We start from the raw sequence: 19942 nt of genomic DNA, 5'->3' as shown, positions 1-19942 counted from the left end.
TTCGGAGTACAATCTCTACTGGCTACCTTCACTTCAATAGCAACAGTACACGAGCTCAGGAAAGGAGTGAGGGCGAGGGACCGTTCTATAAAGCAGGTGAGAAGCAAAACTAAAACTGAGAAGATGAAGAGGAGAGTAGCCACCCAGAAGAGAAGTGGGTTTACCGTCCTACTGATGAGTGCTGGAAATATGTTGCTCGTGCTATTTGGGATAATTTACATTGTTATCAAGGCGGGAAACTTCGATCAGAACTCATGTCCTCGGAACAAACTTTACGATATCACGGTTTTCAATCTGTTTGGTTTCATCCCCATATTCCTCTCAGCAATCAACCCTCTAGTGGTGACTTTCAGAAGTTCAGGTGTCAAGGCCATGTTGCTGGGACAACAGCGGCCCTCGACAGCTGGAGCCGGAACTGGTAACCAGGGTGATACTACAGGTAATGGTAGACTCTCCAGTACGGTGCCTCGCATTATTAACAGGCAATATCTGAGGAGCGCGAGTGCCCCTCCTGAGCGGAGGTCAGGACGGAACAGTTTGTTTGTGATCCAGAACTTTAGTGCTCTGATAAGAAGTGGCAGTTCAGCAAGTGTGGCTCCCGAGCCAGAGGATAGCCTCCAAGTAAACAGTCAAGTAAACAGTCCTATAAACAGGAGTGTGTCTTGTAGTTACCCTGGTTAATTCAATTTCTGTATTTGTAACTATGTGCTTTAAAATAAAGAGACTGAAATTTTGAACCGTCAGAAAGTTTTAAATTTATCTTATTTGCTCCGATAGCAATCTGATACCTCGTAATTGATAATCCTTGCTATTTTCTAATTTTGTTTTTAAAAGAAATTAATTATATGAAATTCTGTTAGATGATTGAGAACAATTCTTTAAATATTCATATATTTTGTTTGAAAAAGTTATCACAATTTGTTTATTCTCTAAAGATTCGGGGTGGATTAAGTGTAAATATATATTAAAAGCAAGTGAGCATAATGACCAATTGACACTTCACATCTCCAAGTTGACCCTGTGTTACTATTCCTACCTGCAGCTGTTCCGGTTGTGTGATCCACACTAGGTCCGGTGTTCCAGGACGGTGTTTCTCCCTGCCATCTCGTCCAGTCAAACTCATCGTAACCTGTCATATCCTCGTAAGCACAGTAATCCTTCTCAAAGTCACATGCTGCCGGGTTCAATGTGGTTCCTGTGAGAGGCAGGGGTTAGAACTCTGTTTAATGCCTTATCAACCCTATTTAATGTCTGTAGAAGTTAATTTTTAACTTATATTAAACTTAAGTTTAAGGCGTCTAAGGTCTTGTTCTCATCTTAATTACCACCTAATTGGAGGGCATATTCGGACAGACTAAAGAAACGAAAAGTAAAAGTAAGTACCATTTAGTTAAAATATTTCAAAACCAAAACTTACCTGGATGGCAATCCTCGAAACTGATATCGTCGATAGCGATGTCACCCTGGAAACCATTACCCCTTACTCCCTCAATAACGATCCTGAAGTTGGCATGACCTCCGATGTCGACTGTGCCCTTATTCCATTTGTTGCTCTGTTCGCCGGTCTTGTTCCACACCAGGTGCATGGGTAGGGCGTCAGAGTTGATGTAAATCTGAGAGTGAGGCGGTTTGACGTTAACTTAAATTATCACCTTGAGCTGAGATAGGTTTCAACTTTCAATCATCATGGTTGTAAATAATTTTCTTTTAAAAGAAGTAACAGTTCCCTTTCATCTATGGTCACATGTGGCAAGGTCTCTGACTCTGACTTACATTGAGTGTTCCAATGTGGTCTCCCCTCATGTGGTAGTAGAAGTTCATCTTACACGCGTTATCAGACAGACGGTACTCGTTACTCAGCATTCTGAAGATAACGTTATTTAAATCTCACTTTAGTGAAATATATTACAATAAGTCTAGTCATTGACTACTGAGTACTGATATCAGCATGATAACTTGATAACTCACTGATAACTCAAAATCATCAGATAAGACTAGGATTGAGACTTCTAGAATGTTCTTACCTGGCAGTGTCATTCTCCTTTTGCCAGCTAGTCTCAATGTACATGTAGTGACCCTTTATATTACCAAACGTGTGATCATTTGCTGGCCCAGTGTTTACTGAAGCTGTTCTGCCGGCTCCTCGTAGCCACGTCATCTGATAAGAGTTACAAATTAGTACCAATTATCACAGGCTACAACTGTCTTGCCTTGAGCCATTTCAGGTAATTATCGACCAACCTTCCAGAATAATCACAAAAAATAAGTCTGAATGTACCGGGGATGTAAGGTCGTGAATGTAGCCGCACAGTTTGTGATCCTCAAAGTCGCACGCGCCACAGTGGGTCTCATCAAGCCCATCACTACAGTCCGGGTTAAAGTCACACTCATTCTCAACAGCATAACACTCGGGTCCTCCGCACTGTTTCTCTCCCAGGGTCGTGTTACAAACTGTCTGTGCTGCAAGAGGAGAGGGGTCGTGTTGAATGTTGATCCATGTAACTTTTTAGATTAAGGGCCACAAAAATAGAGGTATACGAGAAGAGCAGAGGGCTCGTTAAGGGTATTAGCAGAATAACTTACGATAACATCCAGTGTAGAAGATATCATCAACAGCGGTGTCTCCGGTGAAGCCTGCACCTCGGATTCCTTCTAGAACAAGTCTCCAGTAGCTATCTCCCCAGTTTATACCTCCTCCTAGCCACACTGTGGCCTTGTCCCATTCTAGAGTTTCAGATGTGTTTCTGTGCCACACCATTTGCTGGGGAAAAAATAATGTTATTACAAATTATTGCTTTTTGTCTTACGGACACCCGTCAATCCTATAAAACATTAAATCGTATCAAACTATAAACCTACAGCTGAACCTCGCAACAATGAAATATAAACTCACTCCGAGATCGTTGTCATCAGGGGTCTCAACGTAGACATTCAGAGTACCAACAGTAGCTCCCATCATGTGATAGTAGAAGTTGAGAGTACAGTAGAACCAGCCTTCATGCTTCATCCAGGGTCCTCGGATCACTGCTCGGTCTCCCTCAACTTGGGGCCAAGAGGTCTCGAGATAGATGTAGTATCCTGGACAGGAACATGATGATTGTTTTTTTGAAAGTTTTACAATATACACGGTTATTAAAAAGGTTCACTGACATACACAGGTGAAAGCAATGTAGCTATTAAATTTCCAGATAAGTTTATCCAAGTTAAGATCGAAAACACAACAACTAACCGGTCCAATTGCCCCGGGTGTGATCTTGTTTAGGTCCAGTATAGACGCTTGGAGTTCCTTTGTTCTTTCTGATCCAGTCAAAGTCATCAAAGTTCCTGTCGTCCTGGAAACCACACATTCCGTCGTCGAACGTGCATTCTCCAGGGTTGGCACTCTCCGCTGCGGAACAGTTGTAAGTCAGAATAACGTGTTGCTATAATTCGAACAATGTTTGCCTAAAATTACACGAAAATTACTACAATGGCTTTCGAAAGAAGGAATGCCATGTAAATTTCACTTACATGGTTTACAGTTGACCATTTTAATGTCATCAATTGCAATGTCACCCTCGTACGAGCTTCCAATCGTTCCGATGATGCTAAAGTGGAAGTTCTCCTTGTATCCGAGAGGGATCGTTGCTTTCTTCCATCTGAAAAGGTGGGGTCTTGAGTGCTGCATCTGTTGATAAACTTCCTTACGTAATACGTACAATAACTATTCAACAATGGTGAAGTCAGCAAAACTAATATAAACAATTAAACTTACACATCACCCTGGTCCCCAGTAAGACTCAACAGGTTCTCCGTGTAGTAAGAGTAGTCTAAGTTCACCAGCAACATGCCAATACCAGCTCCGCCCATGTGGTACCAGAACTCCAGCTCACATCTGCTTCCCGATTGTGGTATAATCGGTGATGTGATCGTGGCTTTGTCTCCGGGTTTCCGAGGTGAGGATGCTTCGATGTAGTAGTAGTTGCCTGGGTTGGAAGAGTTATGTGGAACGAAATTTCAAAATAATCAGATTGATTTCCGATTTTCAGCTCAACTCCTCAATTTTACAATGTCAATACAAAGTGCATTTAGATGTTGACGTACCAGGTTTGCCGGCCCAAGTGAACTGGAGTCTATCCTGATCACAGCCTTGGTACACCACGACCATGTTATTGTTCCTTGGATCGGGACTTCCGTTGAGAGGATGCCAGCAGAGCCCACTGCTAACTTGCTTGATACTGCCGCCAGCTGTGAAGCTCCACTTTGTGAAGGAAGAACCGCAGTTGCTATTCAGTTCTAGGATTGTGTTAGAAGCGGGATCGTCTGGGTTGGCTGATCGGGGCTGAAATACAGATCGTTAAGACTATCCTGATGTTGCAAATTGTAATATAATATTGCACCGAGTAAGCATACGAGATTAGATATTTTCATTTATGAGGCTACTGATCTATAGAATGTAATCTACCTGGATACAGAGACCGGAGGTGAGATGTTTCAGATCACCCTCGTTAGTCCAACAGAACTGTAATCTGTCCTCAGTGCAGCCCTTGTAAGTGACAATAGGTGTCCCCTCCTTAGAGTTAGGGTTACCCCACAGAGGGTGAATACATTTCCCACCGAAGTGAAGGATCTTGCCGCAGCCCTTGCTTCCAGCGAAGGTATGGTCTTCTTTGGGTCCAGTTCCCCACGACATAGTGCCACCAGAATACCTAACCCAATCGAAATCGTCCTTAACCTTCTGGTTCTTCCAGCCACACTGGCCCTCCTCGAAGTTGCAGGTAGCACAGCGTCTCTCGTCAGTGTCCAGCCACCACCAGTTGTCTCCACAGTCATCATATAGGTCACACACCCTGTCTTCAGGGACACAAGTAGGTCCGGTACAGTCGTGGTCTTCTTTAGCACACAGGTTAGTTACTGCGCAGTCGTCCAGCTGAGATGGGATTTGTTATCATGGAACATGGACAAAAATGCATTTTGTTTAAGCTGTAATAATTATCAATTTTTTTTATAAGAACAAAGTGATCGAAGCGGTTCGTTGACTGACCTCGATGTCGTCAAGTGCGATGTCGCCCTCGTACTCTGATCCACGGATTCCCTCAAACTCAAGTTTAAAGGCCCCATCGTTGGAGAGAGGTATCCTGCCCTCGACCCAATCATCTGCCTGGGCCTGAGTAAGGTTCCTCAGCAGAGTGTAGCCTTTCGATGTGTATTTGAAAACCTGGCGGAGAGAGGAAGTTTAGAGAGATTGCAGGAAAACCAGAACCGGTGGCGATTCCCATTAACCCAATTACAGCAGTATTTGTTTTTAAATAACAACTACTGTACGAACCCCTGCTAATTTTACCATGCGATATTTTAAATTTCACAAATATAATGTTTCTCTTGTCCAGAACCACCGGTAACGGGCAAGAGTTCGTGATTAGCCTAGTCTAAATTGTATTCGTCAACCTTGAGATCACTAGCTATGCTAAAATTTCGATAGAAATTCATTATTGATAAAAAACTTTTTTCCGACTTACGTTGAGACTGCCAACATGGTCGCCCATCATATGGTACCAGAACTCAAGAGTACACTGACTGGAATCAGACTGAGTGTTGCCGTATGTCATCCACCTGCTCTGAGCTACAGCTGTGTCTCCTGGCTGTCTTGGGTAGGAACTCTCTATATAGTAGTACCATCCTGAAATGAAGACATATATAATATTAGACGTCTATAGATCTAAAATATTACATCATCCCTCAATCTGTGCTCATTATACATATCATTATCCAATGAATAGCACGGAGGTGGGAATAATCATAAGTAGGAATATTTGAATAACAAACCCTTGTCAGTGAGTGTAGTATGGTCAGTTTTAGGACCAGTGTTGTAACTTGGTGTTGGTCCCTGGTGTCTAGTCCAATCAAAGTCGTCTCTAGCCTCCAGGTTGCTGTAATCACAAGTATCCAGCTCAAAGTCACACTCTCCCGGCCCGTTCAGATGTCCCGGATCACAGTCAGTAAACCTGACATCGTCTACTGCCAGCCAATATTGCTCAAAGGTATTGGCTGCAGCGATGGACAGACCGATAGTTACTTGGACGTTGGTTCCCTCCAGCAGTCGAGCTGTGACAAAGGTCCAGTTTCCGGTAGCGTTACCTGTCTTAGACAAGGCAGTCTGACGAGGAGAAACGTGTTATTTCACCAATTCACAGAAATGTTACTTAGTTACGTTCCTGTTGAAGGATGATTGAATTGAGACACATGTGTCCTCGCACAAAGTGATTAATTGTACCAGTCAACAAGAAGGTCCGCCTCAACAAGGCACAACTACAAAGGTTTTAACTGTACTAACAAAGGAGCCAGCATCGTTCTTGACAGTGACTGTCATGGTTCCGTTAACCCCCAGGTCAGCAGCGTAGTACATCCTGAGTCGGCATCTCTTGCCGGTAGTAGCGAACACGGGGGTGCTTATCTCTTCTACCTCGTGGTCTTCTCCGTAGTGCCACCAGTTCGACTCTGCTATCATGTAGTGGCCTGAGGGCGGGTGACGTCATCAACTCATACTTGGAGCCAAGCCAAGTTAAACTCTCTTGTTTTGATACGTGATAAGATTAAAGTTAGCGCTGAAAGTACAGGTGAAGTAGAGATAAAGATATAGGACGAACCCTCTCCAGTGCCAAGAGAGTGGTCGTAACCAGGACCGTAGTAGTCCTGAGCACCTGCCATCTTCTTCCAGACTCCTGCGTGGTTGGTGCTCCAGCCACAGGTGCTGGGTCCCTCGAAATCGCATGTTCCTGAGGAAATATGTAGTCTTAGAGTCGTAAAATCTTCACTAGCAGACATAATTATTGTGCAGTAGACATCAAGCAAACCGCCAAGCACACGCCGAACTACTTTTAACGTTAATAATAACTTTTATAACTAAATGTTAAAGCACAGTATTCCGACCGCAATATAACCTTTGTGCTTTGTAACCTTTGTAACATAAATGCTGTGCACTACGTCAGTGTTTACTAATTCTAGCCACATAATTTGAACTGTAAATAGGATTTTACTGTAGTCTTTACCGTCTCTCTCACTATCACTTACTTATTTCAACTTACCGCAGTTTACTTCGTCAGTGCCGTCTTTACATTGAGGTTGGAAATCGCAAATGTTGGTCTTGTTGATACATTTTGGCTCTGTTTCACAAGATGTCTCAGTTGTTGTGTTACACAGGTATTTCACTGGATAGAAAGAGTGGGGTTTAGATTTGCTCAGATCTTTAGAATTTTACACAGTTAGGATAATCGCATGTTTGCAAGCATAATGTTTTTTACTTCCTTTGAATATTGTAATTGGCACTTTGTCACTTTTGTAGTAGTCTTGTTACTTACGTCCGCAGTTGTGGAAAGCTACATCGTCTATGGCAATATCACCGTCGTAAGCTGAGCCTATGGTTCCTCTGAAAACCACTCTCGCAGTATTGACCACACCAACATCTACAGATCCAACTATCCAGGCGTCGTTACTGTGTCCGTCTAGGATCTTATCGGCAAATCTGTTGAACTGCTGTCCCATGATCTGGAATTCTAGCTTTCCAACGTTGTCTCCAAAGGAGTGGTAGAAGAAGGAAACCTCGCACTTCGGCTGCAGGAGGAGGGGGTTAAGTGATTGTGGTTTCAAACATCACGTGTTCTAACACTTTGGTGGCTATTTTTTAAGACGGTCCCTTGAACCCACTATAATTTTATCTTAACCATGCTACTTATTCCTGGAAATTTTACTCACATTGGTAGTAGATAGCCACTCGCTCTGCAGTTCCGCTACATCTCCCTCAGTTCGAGGCCAGCTAGCTTCCACATACATGAAGTGACCCTCCTCAGTGCCGGTAGTATGGTCTTCACACGGCCCTGTAGAATAACTGGGAGTACAGCCTTGTTGCCACACCCAGAAGAAGTCCGTGTCCTTCACGCTGTCTCGCCAGATGCACGCGTCTGTTTCAAAGTCACAGGAATCTTGAGAGGCTGGAACTGTCACCTGATGGGATGAGGGTTAAGTTAAGTTAGAGTATGCTTGTGATATGACTGCTTGCTGGTTTGGAGCTCCTTCGTGAAATATAAACGGAACTGAATTGCCCCAAGACGAAAAAAGTACAGTTAATTACTAGTTAGAAGCTAAACTTACAGTCATGGAGGCATTGACAGAAGAGACTTGGTTGATACCGTGACACATGTAAGTTCCACTGTCGTAAGAACCAATGTGGTTAATCCACAGTGAACCGTTCAGAAGCATCATCCTTCGGCTATCGAACGCTATCGGCTCTCCTGGGAAGGAAAAAGTTTATTTCACCAGGTTATTACATTCTGCAAATCTTTTATAAATCACATCTCATATTTAGAAAATGTAACTCTGCAAAAAGAAAGTTGAGAAAAAACACAAACCTTTGTGGAACCAGGTGATAGTTGGAGCAAGGTTACCGCTCATCAGACAATCCAGCATAAACTCATGATCATCCCCAGTCAGCACCAAGTCACCAGACGCGGTCAGTATTTTCGGAGGAGTGGGATACCCGGATGGGGCACAGTCCACGAACTTGGTGTCATCAATAGCTATATCTCCCGTGTAACTAGCACCTCGGACACCCACCAGACCCACAGTGAAGTCTGCTTGGGCACCTAGAGGGATACTCATCTTGTGCCAGTCGGAAATATACGGGTTCACGATCTCTTGTTCCCAGTTTCCTCGGGTCGAGTTTACTGTCACGAATAATTGACCTGAAGGGTTTGTAAAGTTAACGTAACTTTTAGCTAACGTTAAACTCTGAGGAAATTAGAAACGATGCTTTAAATTTAGAAGGCCACTAGAAAGTACTCGAGGGAGTAAACAAATTATCTCAGTAAAGTAGAAATTCTCATTAAGCGTACCAATGCTGTCTCCGTTCATGTGATACCAGAACTCGAATTTACAGTCTGGACCAGAAGTCAGAAGCTCGGGCGTTTTCATCAATATTCGATCGCCAGGTCTCAGCCAGCTAGATTCCAGATATACGTAATGTCCTGATGATAAGAGTTGTGTATTATTTACCCCATCTAACCATCTTTTGTTGTTGTTAATATGGATGCTTTCCTTGTCGGAATAAGGCAGTGCGAATTCAAGTAGCTCAAAAAATATGGTCTTATATTTAATTAAACAAAAAAAAATTGGATTAAGGAGCAAGCTTATAAAATATAATCTAGCCAAGCCCAGGTCATACTTCCCAGTTCCGCTTTGATATTTTGACTGCTTGAAGTTCATATAAATTAATAAAACAACGATTTTTCATCGTTATATTATGCAATATGCATTTTGTGTAAACAATGTTATAACTTAATGCAATAACAAATAACAGCTTAACAAATCCATAGCTTGTATTGTAACTATCGTAACAATTGCGTGTGTTGCGTTTTAAAGTTTTTAAAGGTTTTAAAGGTTTTCTGGAAGTTACTCTTCTGACGTGTGAGCAGTGTCTTAACTCACCGCACTCAGGAATAGAGCAGTACTCCCACTTGATAGTGGAGTCAGCCACATAGCACCACGGACCATCTTGTTTCTTGTTACCGTACGGGTTCCTGCAGTAATTGTGGGTCCCAACTCCTGAGGGATATGGGGTCAGATAATGTAACATATTCCTCACTGTTGTGGGGCTTATCAAGTAGCTTAATTAGTCGCCCACTATTGAATTCTTTGAATGATTTTGAAAATGATAACGAATCTAAAACAGATCGTATCCAGTTAACTTACGTTTATCAGCATAGTTGTAAGATTGTTCGTTCCAAGCCATACAATCTTTACCAGAGGCAGTTTTAGCCACGGTTCCCATGTAGGACGAACCATCACCCTTCATACACTGTTCATCTGTCAAATACAAGTCGTTAATCTTCAAATGTCGCAGAATTTCACTGGTTTAGGGGTAAAATTGGAGCCTTAAATACATCGATAAAACCAATCCGACGATGACCAAATCCAACTCATTAACAGGTATGGGTCTTATCCCTGAGAATTCCGTGCGATTATTGATCACTGGGGAACTGATGGGAAGCTTACCGCAGGACGGTACGTCGCAGAATCCCCAGCCGTTCTGGGTGAAACACCATGGCATCGTGTCGTTATCAGGGTTCCTGGGATAATTAATATGAATAGAGTGTTATTACCGTGTCATTATTTCACCGATCATTTCAGAGCTGACTAACTCTAAGGCTTTCTAATTCTTATTAAATCAAGGAAAACGTATCATCAGTAATCTTAAAATTACTCTGGAAGTGGAGTAGCAGTCTGATTCATATAAATCTTGAACATGAAACCGGTAAAGATTTCACGAAAACAGACAGATAATGTACTAAACGATTATTTTAGATCCGGAGATCCTATGATTGTGCCAATGCCTGGTCTTTGATATCCGTGATCGATATCAATTAGTTCATTCACGCGAAGTGCTCAGGTTTGGAAGGTCTGCTGTTGCGACATTGAGTTGGACTAACTTTGATGCTTTGTTTCATCTCATGCCCCCAGGGACTGCTCGACCCTTTTTTAAAACGATAAGGTACAAAGCCGCCAGGATTCCTGTCTGAATTCAAAAAGACTATATTTATTTTGACTCGGCGGTGATCTCATGGTTCTTATCGGCTCAATAATGCATCTATATTTAAATTTTTGCTCTCTTCCCTGAGAAAATAGGTAAACTCGTGAATTGAATTAGTTGATAACGTTTCAATATTTCAAGCTAGAGTTACGGAAACTTAACCTCTTGTTTGCGAGTTCTTATGAATTCTGTCCGTGCTTTGTCGTATACTACAAATCATGAAGTTGTTGAGTTGAAATTTAAAATGAATATGTTACACTCTTCACAACATAAATCCAGGCTTCTTCTTTACCTGCAGTAGTTGTGTCCTGTGACTCCCCACCAAGGGTAACTGTCCCATTTCAAACAGCCAGTTCCGGCTGTTGTCTTGGCTAGTGTTCCGTTGTAGTTGAACCCTTTGCCGTCTATACAGTTGATATCTGAGGTCGGGGTGAGGTTAGTAATGATTCATTTTACCGCTTCATCAAATCTTGATTAGATAAGAGGTGGCGATAGGTCAGTGGTTCTGTCACAATTTTAACAACTCTCTCTCAAATCATGATAGCTAGTTAATAGTTTGCTGCCGTTCCTTAGTTTTAACTTTTACAGTAACCATATTAGACTTCCAACAGTTCATCAGTATTTTGATTTTATGATCGTTATCGATATATGGAAACAAATTTGAACCCTTCAACATTAGCTACTTACTAAGATCGTCCGCATGAGTTGTGTGATCTGATTTAGGTCCTGTGTTAAAAGAAGCTGTCCCCAAGTTATTCCTAATCCAATCTCCATCGTCATTTGAATCTTGCAACCAGCCACACATTTGCTGAGTCTCAAAGTCACAGGATCCTGAAGCAGTGCCAGATTTGTTCAGTCTGGCCAAATTTCCGGACAATAATTGTTTATTTTGCCTTTGGACGTAATAAAAGGTACTTGCTGATTCTCTTAGTATACTGGGGGTTTCTCAGGTCCAAGAATAATAATTATTGATGACAGGTATTTGTGGACACATTAAATAATCCACTAAAACTGTTGAGTTATCGTAGACCCCAATTAGTTCAGACTGTATCCTGTTCATTCGTATCTCAGAGGCTTTTACTTGCCACCCAGGAGAGTAGTTCAAAGGAAAATTAGCAATCGTCAACCCTGGCACTAACTCATTTCCCCTCCTAACGCCTTTAGTTCTGAACTTTAACCTCATATCAGTTACCACTCGGTGTAGAATATTGATCAGTGAAACTCACCACATCTATTCTCGTCAGCTCGATCTGGACAGTCGGTTATAAAGTCACACACCCAGTCCGTTGTAACACAGTACGGTCTGTTGGCTGACGGACAGGCATAGTCCTCTGTGGGAAAAGGGGTTTTAGTTGGAAACTTGCCAGGAATAAGTTCTGCACATGTCGGAATCGAAATCCTTATCAGGGAAGTCCGTGAAATGTCCAAATCTTCTCAGCAGAAATTAGTTGTCGTTTCTTATTTTCGCACACTTGTATAGACTAACAGTATTGTTTAACTGCATGATGACAATATCTCCACTTGATATTGGCTATCTCACATGCTCGAGATAAATTCACTTAGTTAAAGACACTAATCATGTGGTGACTTGAAGTCGTCTTGAAAAGTGCCGCACAACTTTAGATTTTAGATTGTGAATAAAGCCATCTTATGAATAAAGCCATTCGACGAGGCATTCTAGTATACGTGCGCATTCATGTGACTCGCATATTTTATAAATGCATGTGCATGATTTTCGTATGTTTTGGTGGGAATTATGCTTGAGTTACGTTGGGAGCAGACAATCCCTTCAGCTTGGCAGGTCCTGCCTTTTCTATTTTACAGTTGACATTGTCTTGTACTAATTGGCTGGTCGATAAATCCTACATCATCTCACCGGTATGGCAGAATGTTGTCGTTTTACATCCTTCAATGGAGATATCATCGAGAGCAATATCACCCATGTACTCAGTTCCGCGCTCTCCTTCAAGTCTCAACCTGAAAAATGTTGTTAATTAACGTGGAAACTGGTACCCTTCCGGTACTCGAGACTAACCATAATTAAAAGCTATCAACACTTTTCAAAGGTATCTTAAACTCTTCGTCACTATTTTAGTAAAATTCTTGTGCTAATTACTTCGTGTCTCAAGAGAGTTTCCTGAAAAGTTTTTGACGTATTTGACTTATTTGACATAGTTTCCAGTTACTTAACTTTTTCCTTTTAGTCTAAGGAGCACACGCAAGGCTTCTATAGGAGGGTGAGCGCATGGTTCCTGACAAAGGGTTTCCTTCCGACTACTTGCCGTACATCCTTGCTCGGCAATACGTTATCAAGTTACGTATTCGGTAATTGTGTAGTGACAACTAACACCCTCTCGCTAGACCAGATAGTTTTTAAACGACCTTGATTGCTTAACTAGGTCATTTCTCAGCTTTTGATATTGTGTTGTGTTTCATTGTGTCCAATTTGGGAAGGTTTTCGGTTACCTGCAAACTGGCTGCTGAGTAGATATGTTTTCCGTGTGGATACCTACTTACTTGTAACATGGAGCTATTCTTATTCAAAGTTTGCGATATTCTATATTCATTGTGTTGAGTTGTGCGTTACATTTATAGAAATCCAGCATTTTGTAGATTTTTCCAGCATTTTTGTAGATTTGAGCAGCAGTCTGTAAATTCTCCGGGCAACTGCAGACAAGTACACAGCTGCTGGGAAGGGCTATAAGTAGTGATGGCGGGAGATAGGAATAGCCATGAAGTAATTGCAGGGGTTGTTGGTGTAATATCTCTGTCAGAAGCCATACTTCCCTCATTTGTTGACCTCTATCTGTTAGTCGGTTAGTCGGTTACCGCCCCCCGGCCCTTGCTATTACCTACCCTCCGTACAATTACATTTGTCTCGTCTTGAATGATTCGGTCATCCTCCCATTTGTTTTAAGAGAATTAGTGCAGTGCTTCCAGCAGGGATTTAACTGTGTGGTACTGTTAATTTGAACTAATCAGACTGGAAGCTTTGTTCATAGTTTAGCTTTGATCACGTCATCAAGGAAGCACGACAGTATTTACACTCCAAATTTCCTTGTTAAAACTACCCAATCAGACGATCTACTATAGCCCGACTAAACTTCTAGTCTGTGCTATTGTAGCAGGAATGTGGTGAGGCATGATGTTCTGCACTGTAATGCACAGGCACATTCCTGTCATTGTCATATAGGGCTCGTTATCTCTTACAGATATTACTATTTTGACCTGTGCATTATCCACCGTCATGTGACAAATATTTGGCAAGATATCTATCTAGGAAAAAGATACACAATTGGCAAATATCACCCGCCGTTGTGCCTGTATCAGCGATCTTTTTATTGGATCACCATTATGTGATCAGTAGTTCAAATAGTTTGCGGAGTTGATATAAAAGTCCTGGCACGTGCCGGAAGGTGCCATTATTGCAGCTAACACCGATCCTTTTGATGCAGCATCGAGTCTGCACACACTCATATTGACTGTCAATGTTGACTGTCAACATTATTTACAATATACCACTTTCTCTTATTTTAATTTATATTGTAATATTATTGACGAGTTTATTTGTTTACAATTTCATCTTTTGATTGGGTGCTTCAGCAAAACTGATTAGCTATTCGTGATAATTCTAATGATAATTAACCCAATCCTTTCCTCTCAGCTAAGAACAAATGTCTTCTACACACTACATGTCATACCTCCCCATCCTCCTCCTCCTCCTGCTGCCCTCTCCTATCAGGTCCCTGATGTGCAGTCAGTGTCAGGAGATCACTGTCAATGGAGAGTACTATGATGAAGAACCCCGGGACTGTTTGGACCCGGACCCAATAGAGTGTTCCCCTGGAGAGGACAGGTGTATCAGTGCGGGAGTCACGTTCCAGCTGATAGCTGACGGAGCAACCTCTACTATAGACTTTGGGATCAAATACTGTGGGAACAGAGAAGTGAGCTGTGACCAGATAGAAGGGGAGATGAGGGAGACAGTGGACTACGGGGTGATGAACGGGTTCCAGTGTCACATCGGCACCAAGTGCGAGGCAGATGAGTGCAACAGACTGGTTCCAGTTGTTATGCCTGAGAGCTGGAACACCGTCACCAAGCCTGGCATTAGCACTACTTACGAGCCACAAAATAACGAGGAGGAATATGCAGTTAATGAGGTTGAAGTGGACACTATGGTTGAAATTGTTGATATCAACGAGACAGAGGTTGAACTTGAAGGTAATGACCAAGCTGTGATGGGAAGCGGACAATCAAAAAACTTTACACAGAGCAGCATAATTGTGTTATCCTTCCTCTGTGGAGTCATTTTACTTCAGTTTTAGATCTCTGTACTAGCGAACCTTTGTTTTTTGTGTTTTATAATTTAGAATAGTAGATTTAGTTATAGCATGCTTTTTGTATGACTTGTGTTATTTTCAATTGTTGTTCTATTTGATTTTTATCTCATCCAAAAAAATATATTTACTCCGCTTTTCGTCACTCGCCAAGAGTTCTTAAAATACACAAGTTCCCCAAACTGCGAGGACCTGCAAGTGCAAGAAATCCCAAAAAATTGATTTTGCTGTGGTACCTGAAACCGTAGTAAGATAGCATGTAGGAGTAAGGAATCATAACGACTGTGCTGTTCCAACTCGTGTCCTGTTCGCCAGTGAGGTTCCACGCTTGTTTCCAGTCCTGATACCCTATCTGATACCATAGTCTTAGTGTTCCGGTGTGCACTCCGAACATGTGATACCAGAACTTCACGTGACAATCCTGAAATAATGGGGTTTAGAAACTGAAATAAGGGGTTTTTGAAGCAGTTAAATGTACGATGTCCTATAAAAAGATAATCAATGATATCTCTCTAACGTTTAGGATAAGGAAAGCGGAAAGTCTTTGACTGTAAGGATTCCCGCCAGGCACGTGTAGCCATACTTACTACTTAATACTTATATAAAATTGATAAGGATTCACTGAGAGGACACTTCACAAAAACCCGGCTATATTAGAGCATATAATATGTGTACGGCTATATTAGGTTTTAAATAATAGTACCCCGTGACAGATTTCTGCCCGACAATAACTGTGCTGAGTGGTAAAGTAGCGTACGTAGAATAATGGCGCTGAGTGATAAAGTAACTGCTCCTCCCACTCTCCACACTTACCACATTATTGGTGACCTTCATCCAGGGACTCTCCAGAACTGCCGTGTCTCCAGGTATCCTGGGATAGGAGCTCTCTATGTAGACGTAGTAACCACTGCCTGTAGTGTGGTCCCCTATAGGTCCCGTGTTCCAGGAGGGGGTGCCTCCTTTCACTCGGGTCCAGTTGAAGGTGTCGTGTTCTGTTGACTGTAAGTTTAAGGGTTAGATATAACTCAAAGTTGAACCGCTAATATCTTCCAGAATGTGTGCTAGCGGTGATCTAAGATTTGGTAATAGTCTATCACTCCGTGAAATTGCTGGATCTATTTAGTGATCTTATAACTGTACCTGTATCCAGCCACATAGAGTATCACTCTCAAAGTCACATCCTCCGACATTAACAGTTACTGAAGTGTCAGCAGTGACCGCCTCAATGCCATTGCTAGCAAAGCAGGAGTACTGTCCCTCGTCGTGGGGCTGAAGGTCGTTTATCATCAGGTAACTCAGAGCGTCGGTGAAAGTGAAGTTGTAGTGCCTGAGAAAGTGAGATGTCAAGTGTCATGAGAGTTGGATGTCACGTGACATGGAAGTAAGATCACGTGTCATCGTATGTTATACTAACACTTTGGGTATAAATCACAGGCTAAAATAGTGTCGTCTTCCTTGTTAGACATCTTCAGACAAACGTCTGTCATCCTGCTGGGTCAATGTTGTACCAGACGGCAAGGTTTTTAAGATACCACAAAAAATAGATGATATCAAACCTTAAATATTCAACATTTGATTATCTGACACGAGGCACACTGTCGTACCAACAATATCAAGATGATATCATGGCCACTGGCCAGCCAGGCTACAATCCTAACATTTCATAAAGTCACAAAGTTTGTAAGTCAGTTAGACCCTATAGCTAGTTTGTAGGTCAGTTAGACCCTATAGCTAGTTTGTAGGTCAGTTAGACCCTATAGCTAGTTTGTAGGTCAGTTAGACCCTATAGCTAGTTTGTAGGTCAGTTAGACCCTATAGCTAGTTTGTAGGTCAGTTAGACCCTATAACTAGTTTGTAGGTCAGTTAGACCCTATAACTAGACGGTAACGCTAACCTAGTGCTATCCTTGTGAATGAGCATGTTCTTCTGTAGCCAGGTGATCTTAGGTTGAGGGTTGCCAACCACGAAGCAGTAAGTATACGCGTTATCTCTGTAGTTACCAACTATAGGTGGGGGTGGGGACAACACGTTAGGGGGTGTGGTGGGTTTGCTGGTGCAACCCTCCATCACGATATCATCCACTGCCACGTAGCCGGAGTAGGAGGTGCTGAAGGTGGTCACTATGCTCATGATCCAGGAGTAGCCCTCTGGGATGTTCACTTCTGCTGCGTGCCATGTTGCGTTCTGGGGGGTTGGTGTGGTAGTTAGACGGGGTTTTGAAGTGTTGTTATTTAGTAAATTACAACATCAGAGAGGTATGTTGTGGTTAGTTCACAAATTTCATAGTATTCAGTTCTTAGGGGGAAGTGAAAATCTATCGTACCTGATCACCGCTGATTGAGAAATATCTGCCCTTAATACCATGTGTAGAAAGGTAGACGTAGAGAGACCCAGTATCATATCCAGTCATCTGGTAGTTGAACTTGACCTTACATCCAGAGTTAACAGCTGGCATGTGAGGTGAGACTATTTCTGAAGCCTTGTTCTCTCCTCCCCAGTTGCCAGTAACTATTAGGTAGTGACCTGGAGTGGTATATTGTTGACATTATTAACATAATAAGAAACAACTGACCAAATACTGAAACAAAATAAAAACTTTGTTTATGTGATGAAATCTATCTACATGAAAGTATTCTAACCGGAGCTGTTCTTGAAGGTGGTATCGTTAGGAGGTTGGTTCCAGGAGTAGTCTCCAGGGTGGACTCTGACCCAGTCATAGTCCCCAGGTATTATCCTCCATCCACACTCGTTATTCTCAAAGTCACATGACACGCACATTGCCTCATCGGAGCCATCAGCACAATCCTTTCTCATGTTGCAGACCTCTCCTTTAGGAATACATTGAGGGACTCCACACTCGAACTCATCCGGGGAGCAGAGCGGCTCAGCTGAAGATGGGTATTGTTAGCTGTTAGCAAACAAATAGAGAGATTCAATGACTAAATTGATAAAATTGGATCTGATCTCAATCATTGTTTTACTTTTTGAGACAGAGGAGCTCGAGTTCTGTGATCATTGTAAACTGGATGTATAACAAAGCAGAGTATAAACTAACCAGAGCATCCAGTGACATCAATATCATCCACCCCTATACCACCGAACCACTCGTCAGACAGTTTCCCCACTATCTTAGTTCTCCAGATGTTGTGGTTCTTGAGGGGGAGGGACTGTTTGGTCCAGTCGGTGGTGTTAGCTCCACTTGTCATCAATTGTACTTCAGTAGCATCTGAGTCGTGGTAGTAGACCCTGGGAGATGAGGGTGGTTAGAACTGGGTGGGGTGGTCAGAAATAGCACACTGTTAGTGTGTGTCTGGTTCAGGGGTACGTCTGATGAACTATTTGTAATACATTATGTAGCGCGGCCAACATTTCACTGCAATTCAGTAGATAGTTGTATACTGTATAACTATAAGTTTAATATTCATGTACTGTACTAGAAGAAAAAAAGTGAACGCCTTCACTGGTCCATGGCAGTGTGCATATAAACGCGCTCGTTCTTGTGCTGATATTGTTTGGTGTCAGCGAGTTCTACTGTCAGTTGTCCAAAGGAAGAAATGGGAGTATCATCGCATGGGCATTGATATGTCTAGTGCGTTTGACACGATCAAACGCACTACGATTCTTGAACTCCTGAAACTGTGTGGCTGTACTGAGGATGAGCTGAGGATTGTCCGGTTGTTGTTGTCCAACACAAAGCTACGGGTGAAGGTAAATGGAGTTCTTTCAGCTGAGTTTTTAAGTCTCCTTGGAGCTTTCCAAGGTGACTGTCTATCCGGCTGTCTGTTCACCCTTGTCTTGGCTGGTGCTTTGAATGAACTTAGATGGACTATAACAATCAGTTTAGATAGGCCGATCCCCCCGATTACTATTGCTGGCCTTCCACTTGACACTGAATGATGATGATGATGTTGACTTCAATGATGAAGAGGAAGACAACTTGAGAGCTATTTTGCCCCAGGCAACAGCTATACTCGAGAAATGGAACCTCTTTGTCAATGAAGACAAAACGGACTTCACTCATGTTTATTTAGCTAGTACGAGTGAAGTCGACAGTGATGGAAAATTAGTGTCGGGGAATGAAGCATGGAGGAAAAGTTTCACTCTAGGGTCCGTCTTGTGTAGCAAAGCTGATATTCAGCGTCGCATAAACCTGGGATATGCTGCCTTTAACAATTACAAGAAGGCCTGGAGTGATAAACTGCCCCTAAACAAACGTCTAATACTGTATAATGCTTTAGTCGTATCGGTTCTTATGTACAACTCATCCTGTTGGGCCGTCCCCAAAATATTCCTAGAAAAACTAGATGTTGTTCACCGCAGACATCTTCGCACTATTTTGAATATAAAGTACCCAGGAGTCATCTCCAACAAAAACTTGTATAAACGCTGCAATGCTGAACCATTGTCAGAAAAAGTGGCCCGTAGTCGGTGGAGAATGTTAGGACATGTTTTGCGGGGTCCTATTGACGGACCAGCGTTTTCTTCCCTCATTTTTGCCATCAATACACTGGACTTACCAGGGAGAAGAGGAAGACCCCAAAGCAATCTTTTCTCGCTGATTGTGCATGATTTATGTAAAAGAAATCTTTATTTGAATAATATCTTTGACCTGCATTATCTCCGTAATTTGAGTTATGACAAGAGATATTGGCGGAAATTGCAATGAAGTTTTTAATTTTTAGTTTTTGTTTTAGGGAAAGATTAGACTCGGGCGTTGTTTTTTAACTATCCCTTGTTTAGAACTTTGATTTAATAATAAAGTACTAGATGATTATATTAACTGTCACTACTGATTCTACCAATTGGTTACACGGTTTTAAGGTCCACAAAAACATTTCCTTGACGTGGTCATTGACCACATCAGGAAGTATGATGTACTGACAACTGGTCAGTAATTGATGCTATTTCAAATAGTTCAGTTGTACTAATATGATTTTAAAGTAAAGAAGTTTCCTATTTTTTGTTAAAGTTTATTATTATTAAAGTGCGTTTCCTTTCTGTGTACTCGGTAGTCCTCCTGAGGACTTCAAGCTACGTTGGT

At 42.1% G+C, this 19942-nt stretch overlaps 1 protein-coding gene across 1 annotated transcript in view; it reads right to left on the bottom strand.

Moving 5' to 3' along the window:
• LOC134826818 (MAM and LDL-receptor class A domain-containing protein 2-like) overlaps positions 1-19942 on the bottom strand; it is a 93173-nt gene that overhangs the window by 18881 nt on the left and 54350 nt on the right. The window contains exons 98-134 of the mRNA XM_063839319.1: positions 17957-18147; positions 17541-17789; positions 17225-17424; positions 16796-17085; positions 16042-16228; positions 15715-15900; positions 15138-15322; positions 12438-12538; positions 11788-11892; positions 11249-11392; positions 10854-10980; positions 9889-10100; positions 9724-9837; positions 9460-9576; positions 8868-8999; positions 8385-8717; positions 8128-8267; positions 7732-7980; positions 7338-7590; positions 7065-7187; positions 6627-6755; positions 6314-6495; positions 5806-6136; positions 5499-5659; positions 5024-5197; positions 4445-4909; positions 4084-4321; positions 3755-3965; positions 3511-3638; positions 3230-3388; positions 2894-3078; positions 2584-2761; positions 2279-2460; positions 2025-2158; positions 1774-1864; positions 1418-1613; positions 1037-1195 (exon numbers count right to left, since the gene is read on the bottom strand). Of these exons, the coding sequence (XP_063695389.1) occupies positions 1037-1195; positions 1418-1613; positions 1774-1864; positions 2025-2158; positions 2279-2460; positions 2584-2761; positions 2894-3078; positions 3230-3388; positions 3511-3638; positions 3755-3965; positions 4084-4321; positions 4445-4909; positions 5024-5197; positions 5499-5659; positions 5806-6136; positions 6314-6495; positions 6627-6755; positions 7065-7187; positions 7338-7590; positions 7732-7980; positions 8128-8267; positions 8385-8717; positions 8868-8999; positions 9460-9576; positions 9724-9837; positions 9889-10100; positions 10854-10980; positions 11249-11392; positions 11788-11892; positions 12438-12538; positions 15138-15322; positions 15715-15900; positions 16042-16228; positions 16796-17085; positions 17225-17424; positions 17541-17789; positions 17957-18147 (6941 nt within the window). The remainder of the gene's footprint in view (positions 1-1036; positions 1196-1417; positions 1614-1773; positions 1865-2024; positions 2159-2278; positions 2461-2583; positions 2762-2893; positions 3079-3229; positions 3389-3510; positions 3639-3754; positions 3966-4083; positions 4322-4444; positions 4910-5023; positions 5198-5498; positions 5660-5805; positions 6137-6313; positions 6496-6626; positions 6756-7064; positions 7188-7337; positions 7591-7731; positions 7981-8127; positions 8268-8384; positions 8718-8867; positions 9000-9459; positions 9577-9723; positions 9838-9888; positions 10101-10853; positions 10981-11248; positions 11393-11787; positions 11893-12437; positions 12539-15137; positions 15323-15714; positions 15901-16041; positions 16229-16795; positions 17086-17224; positions 17425-17540; positions 17790-17956; positions 18148-19942) is intronic.

This window comes from Bolinopsis microptera, chromosome 2, assembly GCF_026151205.1.
Source record: "Bolinopsis microptera isolate Bmic1 chromosome 2, MBARI_Bmic_1.0, whole genome shotgun sequence".
NCBI classification, from domain to species: Eukaryota; Metazoa; Ctenophora; class Tentaculata; order Lobata; family Bolinopsidae; genus Bolinopsis; species Bolinopsis microptera.
This window is presented reverse-complemented; position numbering and strand designations above follow the sequence as displayed.